The following is a 13036-nucleotide window of genomic DNA, read 5'->3' as shown; positions in this document are numbered from 1 at the left end:
TTGCTGCCTTTTAATACACCAGACATCCCTTTCACTCAGAGATGCCATAAGCAAAGCATTTGCTGCGGATTCAGTAGAAAAAACTTAAGGCAAAACCACCTTCCCCACGGGAGCACTTCCTCAGTACTTGTTGATGAAATATGTCAAGACTCTCTAAATTGACTTCTTAGGTTCACTGCACGGTTTCTCTTTCAATCAAATCTTTTGTCCTGTCTGTACCTTAGTTGTATATATTTTGTTACTCCTCCAGTGGTTGATTTATTTGTGGAGAGACCAGCTGTGCCTAGTTTACATGAGCTGTGATATAGGAGGCCTGAAAAGGTCTGGTTTAACTTGGAAATATTGTAGCTGTAAAACTGATGATTGCAGGTTGATTGATTTACCTGATTTCTCTTCACCTGGATCAGTAAAACCAGTTTCTCCCAGGTGTTAACTGACCAGTGTTTCAGTGTAGAAAGTGTAATAGAAGTAAAGGCCATCTCAGGTTGTATCTCATGAATTTTGTTTGTCAGAATATAAGGGACAAAGGTAAATATTTCCAAGCTTTCTCTTCCAATTATTGTGTGGCAAGTCTGCCCCACAACTATTGCCCTGCATCAAACACCGCTTTGTGTGGCCTTGCTTGTATTACCTGAGCTCAGTTTTAGTCAAATGTTGCTGTATGTGCTAACAAAACTGAAACAGCTGCGTGGAATGGCTCCGAGTTGCAGCAGTTACAAACAAGATGTTTCCTTCATATATGCCACTTCAGAGAAACCCCAAGGATAACACATTTCTCTGAACTAAGATACAGGATGCTCCACAGAAACAGAAACAGACAGAAACAAAGAAACAGAAACACTCTGAGTAGCTGAAATGACCCTGGTAACTTAAAAGAGAAACTACCTAGCCGTTGATAATATGAGACACATATGACTATCAGCTCATCTTGTAATACACATAAATTAAAAATACGATGGTAACCTACTTTTGGTTAGCTGCTTTAGGTACTCAAAGTTTCTCTTGTCTTTCTCCCCGGGTTCTGATTCCTGCTCTTTAAGTTCATGGAAGTCAAGGCACAAAGGAATAGCAGAATGAACTTCTAAGGGTTTATATTATTTCTATGCATGTGTCTAAAGATAGGCATAACTTCACTAAAACAGAAATCTATCATTCCTTCTATATGAAAATGAGAAAAATAAATATGAAACTGTCCTCGGTGATTTGATTTGCAACACTAACACAAACCCCCTCTCCTCCCTGTTACTTCTATAATCTTTTAAATACATATTTTATACAGGTAGAGTTCCATTTACTGTTATTTTGTGCTGTTGTTGATGTTTTTACTACAGAAAGTGCAAGTCAGAGCCTTGTGCTACGTAATGGGTAACTGGACAGAGACCCTGCCTCTTACTCTCAAATAAACCTTCTGTAATATTCTGCACTTTCATATAGGTAAGTGTATATTTTAGAAAAGAAATGGTGTCAGTGTATACTTTGGAAAGCTGTCATGACCTAGCATTTCGAATTGGGACCTCAGGGAAGAGAGGATTGTTCCCATTTCCTTGAAAAATCAATCCACATCTCCCTGTGCATTAAGCCTCTAACTAAAGGAACTTGCACCCTCAGCACTTTCTGAAGACTTTCTGCTAAATCTCCAGAGTGGCTGTTTGACCAACACTCACTGTACAGAGCCTCAGCGCCATGCAGGGTCAGGGACCTTGTGCTACAGGGTGATTCCCTGCTAGGCTGGCCAAGACTTAGCATCCTTCACTTTCCTTTCTGTTTACTATGATGATTTTGAGAACTTTCTAGTCCTTTTAAATTTCAAATTATTATTAAATTCCAAAGGTAAAGAACAGATATGAGTTATTGCATGCTTTTTTTTTTATTTTTTTATTTAATCTTGTAACTTATGCAGCCACCCAGTGTGGCTCCATGTGGTACAATTCTGAAATTTTAATTTCAAAATATTTTAGGAAATTGCATACTGGAAAAGCCTACATTAAAGAACCACAGTATCATAGTACTAGGTACTTAAAACACAAACAAGGTTTACTCCTTCAATCTGAATTCATCCCCTTTCTTCAGAGTGTTTGTACATGTGTATTCTTGCATTTACTGGACTCTGGGCTTAGTCAATGCACAGGAAAAACAAAGAGTCCTTCTTGAGTCTCAGGTATCTTTGGGTTGAATTCTACATTTTGGATGAATTTACAAGTTCCAGCACTAGTTCTGACACTCATTCCTAGCTGTTCCTGAATGAGACTTGTAAGGCATAGCAGTGAGCAAATAAAAAATGCATGGGGCAATCTCAGTCCTAACATTTCCTCACAGGCAAGCTCTTGATTTCATTTTTAATGTAATGCCCTTTAAATGTAGAGACCGTGTGCATGTGTAATAGAAAAACACATCCTGTCAGATGGATGGAATACAGGGGCAAACGTGCCTCTATAAACCATGGCACAAATGAAGATGTGTGACCTGACTGAGTGCTCTCTTTTATGGCCATGATACCATATATTTAAAGTTACAGTACAGTGTGAATCCAGATCTCTTGAATTATACAGGATCATATTTCCTGGTTTCTAGTGATTACAATTTAGTAACATATGGTGCTGAAAGTAAATCAGATTAGGACCCAATACAGGTTAACTTAGAGGTGAAGTCCCTTATAAGTCCTGATTCTGATATTTTTATACTAATTCCTATAATGACAAAATTAATTGTTATTCCATTGAATGTGATCTTCTCTTCATTAACTTTGGTGTGCCTTCATGCTTGTACTCATAACGGCATAATGATTTTGTCAGCTCTTCCCTGACAGAATCTGACCTGATGATTTTGGAGACTGAAAACTCCCAGGTCACCATTTCCCCTGATGGCACTGGGGCTAACCCACCAGTAATATTAGTTATAGTGCCTCTATTCTGAGCCCATGAAAGTTTGAAACAACCAAGACCCTCTTGTTGTCACTATGTCACACACTGAGCCTTGCTGTGGGTGGCAGGAGCTGGCAGGAGGAGCAGCACTGCTGGGGTGTCTTTCTTGGCTCCCTCAGGAAAGTTGGTTGTGCCTCTCCTAAGGAGCACTGAGGCAAAGTTAGACCTGAAAGATGTTGGAGCTTAGTTGTTGAACTTAAAGCATATGAGATTTGATACTGTTCAAGGAAGAACAGTCCAATTTAACTGCTTTTCACACTGAAACCCAAATATTTATATATATTTTGAGTTACTTTCTCTACCTTATTAGTTATTTCTAAAATGATGGTATTTGAAACGTCTTTTTTTTGCTAACTATATTTGCTTTTCAGGTTTGAAACCTCTATGTTATTTATAGTGGTTATGTTTTCAAGTTCTCAACAGCCAAGAATATTAAGGAATGAAAAAATAAAATGAAAGTTCAGCTTCACAAACATTTACTGGTCATTTAGGATGTATCACAGCTTTATTTGGCTGCTACTATTTTTAATTAAATTCATAATGGAGTAGTTTTTAAGGTAACCTACAAACTCCAGAAATAGTTGTAGTGGGTAAAGCTGGCTGTACCTTGGACAGAATCACTCTCCAACACATTCACCTCCCCCAAGCCACTATAGGGGTACTACAGCTGGCAGGGAGCAGGAAGCCTGCGTTGGTCATAACCCAGGCTGGAGGTTCTTCATGAACTTTATAAACAAGAAGGGAATTGAGGTTACACATCTCTCATGTGGGCTGTTATATTTGACACCAAATTCTAAGAAACTATGATGAAAATATTATTTTTATTGTTATGGTCATAGTAGTGTATTATCTGCTGGAAATGGACCTGGAGAAGAGTCAACAAAGGATGTTTTCTATTTTGTTAGCTGGTTTTAATTTATCAGCTGCCAATTTCAATGTATTTCTCTAACTAGTTGTTGGAAAAATATCTACCCCCTACCATTCAGATTCTGATGGAGGATATGTGAATAGCCTTGTGCGTGTTCATAACATTTCCAGGCAGATCCCAAATGTTTGTTTAAAAGCCAGAAAAATCCAGCCTTCAAAGTTCAGAAGAACTTTACTGCTCATACTGATGTGAAGAGATTTATCATGCCAGTATCTGTTAATACCTTGGGGAAATTAAAGCCTCTTGAGTAATGGGATAAATGTAGAGCCTCAATGCCAAGGTGCCTGTGGGTTACAACTGTTGGGTTTATGTTATAGTATGGTTCCAGGCAAAAAGGATTGTGTCTAAATGAGCTAACCATGAGTCATCAGCCTGTTGCTGTCCCTGATGCCAGCTGGGGATATTCCTGGGCGGTGGAATGACAGCGCCAGCACAGCTCTGCTGGGTGTCCTGCAGGCACACCAGGGTTGCAGGCTCTCTCACACGAGGCAGTGCTCATCATCACAGCAAGAGGTTTGCATCCTCATTCACTCTCACCCCTGAAATCCTGCTGGTCCACTGGAGTACAGAAATATAACTTTGGATTCCACTGAGTTGTGGAACTTGCATCACTGAAAGTACAACAGTTGAGCTGCAGTGTGTATCACATTGCCTCTCACCCAGATGCCTTTTTCTGACATAATGGATGCATCCATGGCACTTCCAGGACAATCCTTAGAACACAGACATGAAAACGGAGCTTTTATTCCCTGTCACTTTAGAGGGCTGTAACAATACAAATGCAAGATGATATGAAATTCTGTGTAGAATTGAAACAAGAAAACACCCATTGTTTGCAAATACTGGGAGAATTTGTTTCCACCTCGGATGGAAATGCTCCAGCATTGATATCCTGCATTTCATGGAAACCTGCAGCAATAAGGGCAAGCAGGTGAAAATTTCAGATAAATCAATGACTGACTTCTGATGGCACCAGACACTGAGCCTGTGATTTATGATTTCATTATGGTTTTGATAGCTAAGTTTATGCTTTCAGTGAAACAATCTGATGGCCAGGAATCAGGTAATTTTTGTGGATTAATGCATTTTCAAAAAGGCTCTGCATTACATTTACAGTGACACAAACTGCTATTGTTGGAGGAACTTATAATTTTATTGCCAAGAAGAAGAAGTGAGGTCAGATAAGGGCAGTCCTGGTGCAGCCAGTTTTCAGGAGGGATAGCTTTGTCAGGTCACCAGAGGATACTGGTTCTTCCTGGTCATGGTCCTGGCCCAGGCTCATGGTCTATTCTGCTTTCCCTCGTACAGCATCTTCAGTTATGCCAGTCCCTTGTTACTGTTTCCACAAGAATCCTGGTTTTGCCTTGAAATCTATTTATTGGACAACCCTAAGCTCTTGCTTAAACTTCTTGTTATCAGGACAGTCTGTAGAACTTTATCCACAATAATTTCTTTCCTCCTGACTTGAAAGAAATAGCTTCCTGGTTCCCTTCTGTAGGTGCCATGATGGAGATATGTCCTAGCACAGGCTTGCTGCTTCCTTATGGTAGTCAGTGTTTCTAGCCAATTCATAGCACTTTTGATGAGTATTTTGGAAAACACACTGTTTTCAGCTCTTTCAGTGCTCTCAAGAGAATAAAAATTAAATAGGTAACGTGGATACTGTGCAGTTTATGTCAGCTGTATCTAACAAGTAGAAAAGAAAGAAATTTGGCAGAAGGATAGGAAAATAAAGCCCAGGGATTGTGGAAAAACGTATATAAGAACTTCAATTAAATGTGACATGCAGACAAATTCTTTGTCACTGTCAGGACCAAAATTTGATCTGTCCTTTTATTATTACTATTTAACTCAGGAAGAGTATCTGTAGAGTGTCACCCCATAGTTGTATGAAAGACTTGACAGTTTGATCAAAAAATAGTGTTGAATGTCAATAACCTGTTTTTGCAGTTTTAAACTAGTTTTTTTCTATGTGATCAACAGTAGCACCTGAGACTGAGTTTCTACAGTAACCAACCTCATAGTATGGGGGGGAAAAAAGTATTAAAATCATGGACTGATCAAGAATTGGATTTTAAATACAATATTTTAGGAGAGGTTTTACCTGAAAATATTTCAGTGTTCATGCATGAGTGTTTAGAAAACACAGAAAGGTGGAACAGTTCTCAAGTGTCATGCCCTGATGCAAAATGAACATGACTTCTGATGAAACCAAGAAACAGTTATCAATTAGCATCAGTTTCAGGAAGCATTATTGTATCAAGACATCTCAGGGTGCCTTTATAAAAGAAAAACCTACAATAATTTAATAGCTCAGCCTGCTGTGCCAAATAAATGAGTCAAAGCAGGGAGGGGGGGAAAGAGAAGGAGTATGAGCCATAGTTTCACAATTGCATTAGCCTGCAGGAAAGTGTTGATTTACTTCCAAAGTATTTCTGCTAGGAGAGTGATGGGAGATGTCACTGTAAAGCTTGAGCTTGTCTGGGAAATTAAGGACACCTCACTTTTTTTATTCCCCGTTTACTAGCACTGATTTTCATTCAGCTCTCAAAAGGTCTTCAGACAAAGAAACCAAGTGAATGACGTGAATGTGTATTTTATGCATAGTGGAGCAGAAGTTAGCTGTTGGAAGGAGATGGTTGCTATAGGCTTGTATTGCTCCTGTAAACTCAAGGGCAGATGGTTCACAGCCTGTGTTGGGCCTCTTCAGGGATGTGGAAACCAGGCTGGGCAGGAAGGGTTTAAGTTTTTTATCCTGAAGTTTGAATTTCAAGTGGAAAATTTAAAATGCCTCCATTTTGATAGGCTTTTGCAGGGTTTGAGAGATGCTGCAGTTATGTTATTTTTGTCTTCCATATGGTAGGCTATGTTTCCTGGATGAACTATGTTTCTTCAGTATACCATTGCTGACCATAAAGGACAACAGCTCCAGGAAAAAGGGTGACTACATAACATGAAAGCCATGATCACAGTAGCTGGAACACAGAAGACACCTGTATTTAGTCCTGGTCTCATCCAAGTTGGCCAGTTTCTTCCAGGTATATTGTATGAAAACTACAATCCTCTGAAAACACATAAAACTGCTTAGCTTAAAAGCCTGGGAATCAAATGAAAAAATTATTCTGGTGACCTTACTTCTGTTGCTTGTATGACGAACATGATGGCATCTAAAACCAGTTTTAGTGTGCTGGAGCAGAGCCTGAAGCTGGCAGAAGAGTACAGCTTTGGCTTCAGTTGCTGAGATGCCAGAAGAGATTGTAAGTCCTTGAAATTCTTCCAAGAAGTCACTTTGTCCTGGATGAAAACTGGCATTTATCAGCACAGATGATAGTGGTGTATTTTAGATGGCATCAATATTGATTTGTATACTGCACGAGCTTTTAAATATGATTTAAGATAAAGCTTAGCTTAACGTAAGACATTTCTCCACAAAGCATTGATTTAATGTTAATGTTTTATGTGTTGCTTTCCTTGCTATAGACTTTCCTTTGGTTCATGGAGACTTCCCAAGTATCCTTCTCAGCCCCCTCTTACAAGCACTTGCAAAAGCCCCACAAACACTTGACACGTGAGTAAGTATTCAAAAGTTTAATTTATACTATCTGACAGGCAGCTTCAAAAGCAATTACTTAATGGTGGTCATTACTGTTCATCTCAAATTCATTATTACAGTTCTAGTTGCTTCGACTTGGCTTATTGTTTTCCTAAGTCTTATGGATAGAAGATCTAACTTGATGAAGATCTAACAGAAAAGTTAAAATAGGTTAGTTCATTTACCATTCCGATAGGGCAATTTCTCATACTTTGCCCCCTGAAGTGCTGTGTATTGCAAGCAGAGTCCTCACTAATCTAGAGAGAATTTCCTATTTAACTTCTTTTTAAATAAGCCATAGCCATTCTTCCTAGGTGCAACAGCACTGAGTATCAATCCACTCTGTGCGTCTACTTGACCTTGCTTGGGCGTTTCAGAGTGCGAAGGCTGGGGAAGCGGAACGCTGCTGATCCGTGTCTGAATCCTCACGGCCAGATCTCCGGAGCAGCGCGGCTGTGTGGAAGCAGCAGCAGCTTTCGGGAGAGGAGTAGAAAATATCTCCTCGGCAGGTTCAAGATGCCCTGACAGGAGGGGCGCTGGCAGAGGGGCAGGGTTTGTTTCTGCCAGCATCGCTGTGGCCCCTCGGGGCTGTGCCCGCCCGTCGCGGGGCTCCCGGGCTGCGGCGGCACCGGGGCAGAGCGAGGGCGGCCCGGGCGCTGCGGGGGCTCGGGGCGGTGTTTGTGAGCGGCGGCTTTTTCGGAGTGCTTTTCTCGGCGAGCTCGACCTGTTAAAGTGTATTTCTGCTTTGGCTCGGTTGGATTTCCCACCCCCCTCTCCCGCTTGCGGTTTAAAAGTGGCGTTTCGCCGCTCAGCGGGACGCGTGCGTTCCGGGCTACTTTGGTTGCCTGCCAGGTAGCGCACATCTCTTACAGCATCCTCCTACCATCAAGCAAAAATTGTCTCCTCTCCCAAGGATTAATTATTCAACACGTTTAATGTGTTTCGGCTGACGGGGAAGGCGGCCACTCGGGTACATCCTGGTGCCGCAGCGCCTGTCCCCGCTTTGTCTCGCACCTGGTGTGTTTGCGCGGCTCGCCCGTCTTCCTCCCCCGAGCCGCCGCCCGCCGCTCCTCCCGCCCGCGCCCCGCCGCTGCCGCGGGCCGGGGGAGGCGGGCGGTGCCCCGGGCCGCCGCCCGGCCCCGCACCTTGCCCGCGGGGATGCGCGGGGCGGGGGCTCCGCGGGCGGGGCGGGGCGGCCCGGGCAGAGCGGCCGGGCCGCGGAGGAGGGGCCGGGGGCTGGCCGGAGCCGGGCGGTGCCGCCGCCCGGGCAGCGCGGGGGGCTCGGCGGCCGAGCGGGGGCTGCGCTCGTGACTTCGCTTCTCCCCGCAGAGCCCGAGAGGCGACGGCACCGCCGAGGGGACGAGGCGCTTTTTTCCCGGCCGGTGGCGGCGGGGCGGCAGCGGAGCGGGGAAGGAGCGGCGGAGGAGCATCCCGGCGCGGGCCGTCCCGTGCCTGCCCGGCTCCGTGCGTGCCACCGCGGCCGGGCCATGGGCCGGCCCGCCTGAGAGCCCGCGGAGCGGCCGCAGCCCGGCGGCGCGCCCGGAGCGGCAGGCGGGGCCAGCAGCGCGGGGAAGATGCGCTCGGCGGCGCGGACAGCCGGCTGCCTCCTGCTCTGCGGGGGTAAGTACCGCCGAGCCCGCCACGGCAACTTCGCCCAGACCGGCTGCCACCGGCGGCTCCGGCCGCCTCCGAAAATCTTGCCGCGAATACAGACAAGATATAAATAATCCTGATAGGTTTCTTCGTTTTTAAAAAGCTAAGTTGGAACAGATGTGAGTTTCTTTTTCTCTGAATTTATTATGTGAAAGGGAAAATATTGAAGTATATTCCCATTCTAAGTTTTTGAAACGTGATTTCTTCTCTGTTATCCCACTCCCAGAGCTTTTTTGTATCGTCAGGTAAAATGCGTTTTGGATTGGTAAATGAAATGACCAGAATATGCATAGTGATTGGATTGCAACTTACATGATGCTATCCACAGATGTCAAGTTTCTAAAGCAAACAGAAAATCCATTATATCTCTTTTTCTTCCATATGGCTTTGTTTGCTGATGGATTTCTGACGTTTACATGAATAAATCAAAGTTGTATGCTACAGAATGCAGTACAACCTTGCACACCAAAAATGCATTTATGGAAAAAAGTAAAGCCAAAACCAGCCCAGTAGTTACTAGCTGGTCTAACAGTGAGTAGAGTGCAGTATTAATTCTGCCCTTGTCATTCCCTATAAGTGTGTCACTTGTTCCTTTTTGTTAATTTGGATTAACTGTGTTAATTCGCACAAACTACTTTCTGTACTTACAGACATTATAAAGCTCCTATTTATTTTTTCCTTTTTTTTTCTTTAGTATACTGTAAGTTGCCCTTATTTTTTTCTCTTCTTAATATGTTATTGTTAAGGCCTGATCTTTGTAAAATTTCATTGGTAGAGAAATCTAGGATATAAGGAGATAAAATGTGTAGGATATACTGCATCTAAACACACACATCTAGTAAAAAAAATAAAGTGGGTTGTATCCCAAGACATTTCACTGTCAAGAAGAATTAGCCATACTTGTATTGCTAATGGATGATCTATCATGCCTACTTTGCTTTTATCTTTGGCAAATCCATTTTCTTTAATGTTTTAGGCAGAATTAGGAGAAATGTAATTTACGTAAGTTCTTCAGCTTGAGGGGTATGTTTTCATTAGCCAAAATGATTCACATGCATTTGCTTGAAGATTATTTTCAGTGAATTCTGTTTAAGCTGGACAGATGAGCTGACTTCGATTCATGCTGTGATACCCCAGATTATTGCACATCCTGACCTAACTGGTGTTAGGAACTCTGGAGCTGCTTTCTCATATGGCTTTTTTTTTTTTTTTTTTCCTGAAGCATTTCCCTTTGAGTTGGACTACCATTTGATTTTACTTTTAATTGTACAGCTTTACATGAATTTCATTCTGAAACTCTCAAATGGGAAAGGTGCTCTCTCCACTCAATATAGATATCTAAATTTTATAAAGATCAGACCTCAGCGGTTGGAAATAGTTTCAAAGGCTTTTTATTATTAAATGTAGCCATAAATTGTTAACTTTTGGATCTGCCCATAGTTTGGAGGAATATTATAGGAGCTAATTTATTCAAGTAGAGTAGGCTGCCAAATAGGGTTTTTTTTGTATACTGCTTGTTTATACTTAAAATTGCAAATATTTTTCTTATGCTCTCAGCTTTGACTACTGAGGCTTAATACTTGGTTCCTCTTAGTTTCTACTAAAACTATGAGGAAGAAAAGTTGTATACATTTATGTCCACACTTTAGGGTAATTGTATTCATAGTTATTTCAAGAAGTCCAGCTGCTAGCAATGGGTGTCTGTTGGTAGAGAAGCACTACTTCACATTGATTAGGCGTGATGCTAATTAGCTTTTATGCAGTAGGACCTGAGTTTACAACAGGGGTGAGATGGAGGTGCTAGCAAAACCCTTGCCTTCACAGAGTTCTAGTTTAGAAACAGAGCTGTCTTAGGAGTGATGATGCATTCCCCTCATGGGGAACACTGAAACTTCACTGGGCTCCATCCTAGGGGAAAGCCAGGGATCCTTCAGTGGTAACTGCTGTGCTCTTGCCAGGTGTTGTGAAGGAATCTCTTAGAGCAAAGGGATTCCCAGCCAAAGTTACCTGCAGGGATACCCTTGCACTCAGTTGCTGTTGTTACATCTTTGGTTTATCTAAATGTGATGTTTTGGAAAGCTCAAAACTGCTGTAGTTCATAAAACATGTGCTCACAACAAACCCAAAGGCATTTTACATAGCGAGCTGGTGTAATCAATCTGGTGAGCATGCTGTTGGTTGGAAGGATTGGATTTGGTTATTTTGTATTGGTGGGTTTTGAAAAGCACACTGGACCATTTGTTCTGGAGCAGAAAGGCACAGCCTTGGCGCTTTGCACCACAGACAGTGCGTGAATCTCCTGCAGGCACTGCTCTTAACATGCAGTAGCCTAGAAATAGCAAAAATAAAAGGAGTGTTGCTTCCCAAATGAAAGAAAAGCTTCTGTCTCTTTTACCAGTTAAAAGAAATGCAGGGGTTTATTGTGGTGTGTACACATGTCTTTTTCAAAAGTTTTACATCTTGTCAGTTGTAAGACTTCAGAGTGTTTACTTGCATATCATGCTGCCTGGCTGTTTGGTGCTGGAGTTTTGATTTTGAAAGTTCACTGATACCAGAGGAAGACCTTGTTCAGTTAAATGTAGTAAAGAGTGCCCGTGGGAAAGACTTGGTAGGATTGTCTTGTCTGGAAAGTAATTTTTGTTACTAAAGAAAATAGTTTTGATGAGATAATTTCTTTTCAGTGAATAAAACACAGTTTGTAAGCATTGCACTATGCAAATTTCGTGAAATTGGAAGGGAAACCTGCTTATGGAAATGATAGGTATCCTACCTCAACGATGTGCTCTTGAATGCAGATTATTCAAACTTTTTTTCTATTTTATTGACTGTAATATAAAACTACTGATGGATGTACTAGTTCTCATACTCATTTATGGACTGTTTGGGATCGATTCTTACAGTGCATTTCCCTGCTGCTAGGATTGCTGCTAATGTTTTGACTGGTTACAATTTACAGCAAGTCCAGGCTCAGCTCGTGCATCCAGATCAAGGACAGACCAACTTCAGAAACCAACTGCAAATATTGACATTCTTCTCCCCCATGTGTGGATATTTCAAGTAATATTTGTATTTCATTATAGAAACTGGGTGCTTTCTCTAGGAAAAGAATACCTATGTGATTCTGCCAAATGAAAGATCTCCTGTGCACTCAAACCTTTAGATCAAAACAGTGCTGATCAGATCAAAGGGTGGAGCACAGACCTTTGGCATGAGTCAGGAACTCATAACACTTAATTTATATGCCTGCTTTTTTTTGTTTTTTAACAGCTATCTGGTCAGATAATATATGATCAGGATTTTACATTATAAAATTCTGTTTTATTACTGACTGTGGGCAAAGGGAATCTGTGGAGGACCATGAGAATAACTTCAGTAGATCTTATGTGTCTTAAATCAGGAAGGATCAAAGAGTTATGTGGGAAATTCAAACCTTTTTGATAGGAAAGAGTATTAATAATGATGTTTTGGTTCCTTCCTATTTTGTTGTTTTTCTCTGCCCAGAGGTTCATCATCTTACCTTCTGACTCTTCCCTGGGTGGCACTTGTCCTCTCTGTGTCACCTGCTGCTTCACTGGCACAGCACTCACTGAGATTCATCCCAGCACTCCTACCAGGGAGGAGCCTGGGCCCTCTCTGGCCCTCTAGGCTTCATATCTCCCCTCATTTTACTCCCACTGTCAGCTCCTTCACTTTCCAGTTTCTTCACAAATGAAATTTTGCACTGAAGTTCACCTCCTGCAGCATTTTCCCTTTCATAGAAAGTAATTTACTGTGTTGGGTTTTTTAAATTCATGCTAATTGGATCCATATTTGTATTATATTTAGTTCCCTTCTCATTGTTATGTGCTGCCTTCTCAAGGTGTCAGTCAGGGCAATATGTGCTACTGGCTTGATTATTTCTCCCAGTCAGTTAGTTGGAGTCTTGGTCTTTGGCTTCATTCA

At 42.1% G+C, this 13036-nt stretch overlaps 1 protein-coding gene across 1 annotated transcript in view; it reads left to right on the top strand.

Moving 5' to 3' along the window:
- Nucleotides 1–13036, top strand: part of RET (ret proto-oncogene) — a 289942-nt gene that overhangs the window by 204606 nt on the left and 72300 nt on the right. Inside the window, exons 9-13 of the mRNA XM_079311877.1 lie at nucleotides 6713–6887; nucleotides 7330–7421; nucleotides 7528–7612; nucleotides 7756–7993; nucleotides 8771–9061. Coding sequence (XP_079168003.1) covers nucleotides 9016–9061 — 46 coding nt within the window. The 5' untranslated portion in view covers nucleotides 6713–6887; nucleotides 7330–7421; nucleotides 7528–7612; nucleotides 7756–7993; nucleotides 8771–9015. The remainder of the gene's footprint in view (nucleotides 1–6712; nucleotides 6888–7329; nucleotides 7422–7527; nucleotides 7613–7755; nucleotides 7994–8770; nucleotides 9062–13036) is intronic.

Source organism: Erithacus rubecula, assembly GCF_903797595.1.
Source record: "Erithacus rubecula genome assembly, chromosome: 9".
Lineage (NCBI taxonomy): Eukaryota > Metazoa > Chordata > Aves > Passeriformes > Muscicapidae > Erithacus > Erithacus rubecula.
The sequence above is the reverse complement of the archived record's forward strand: the minus strand, read 5'-3'. Positions and strand labels throughout refer to the sequence as shown.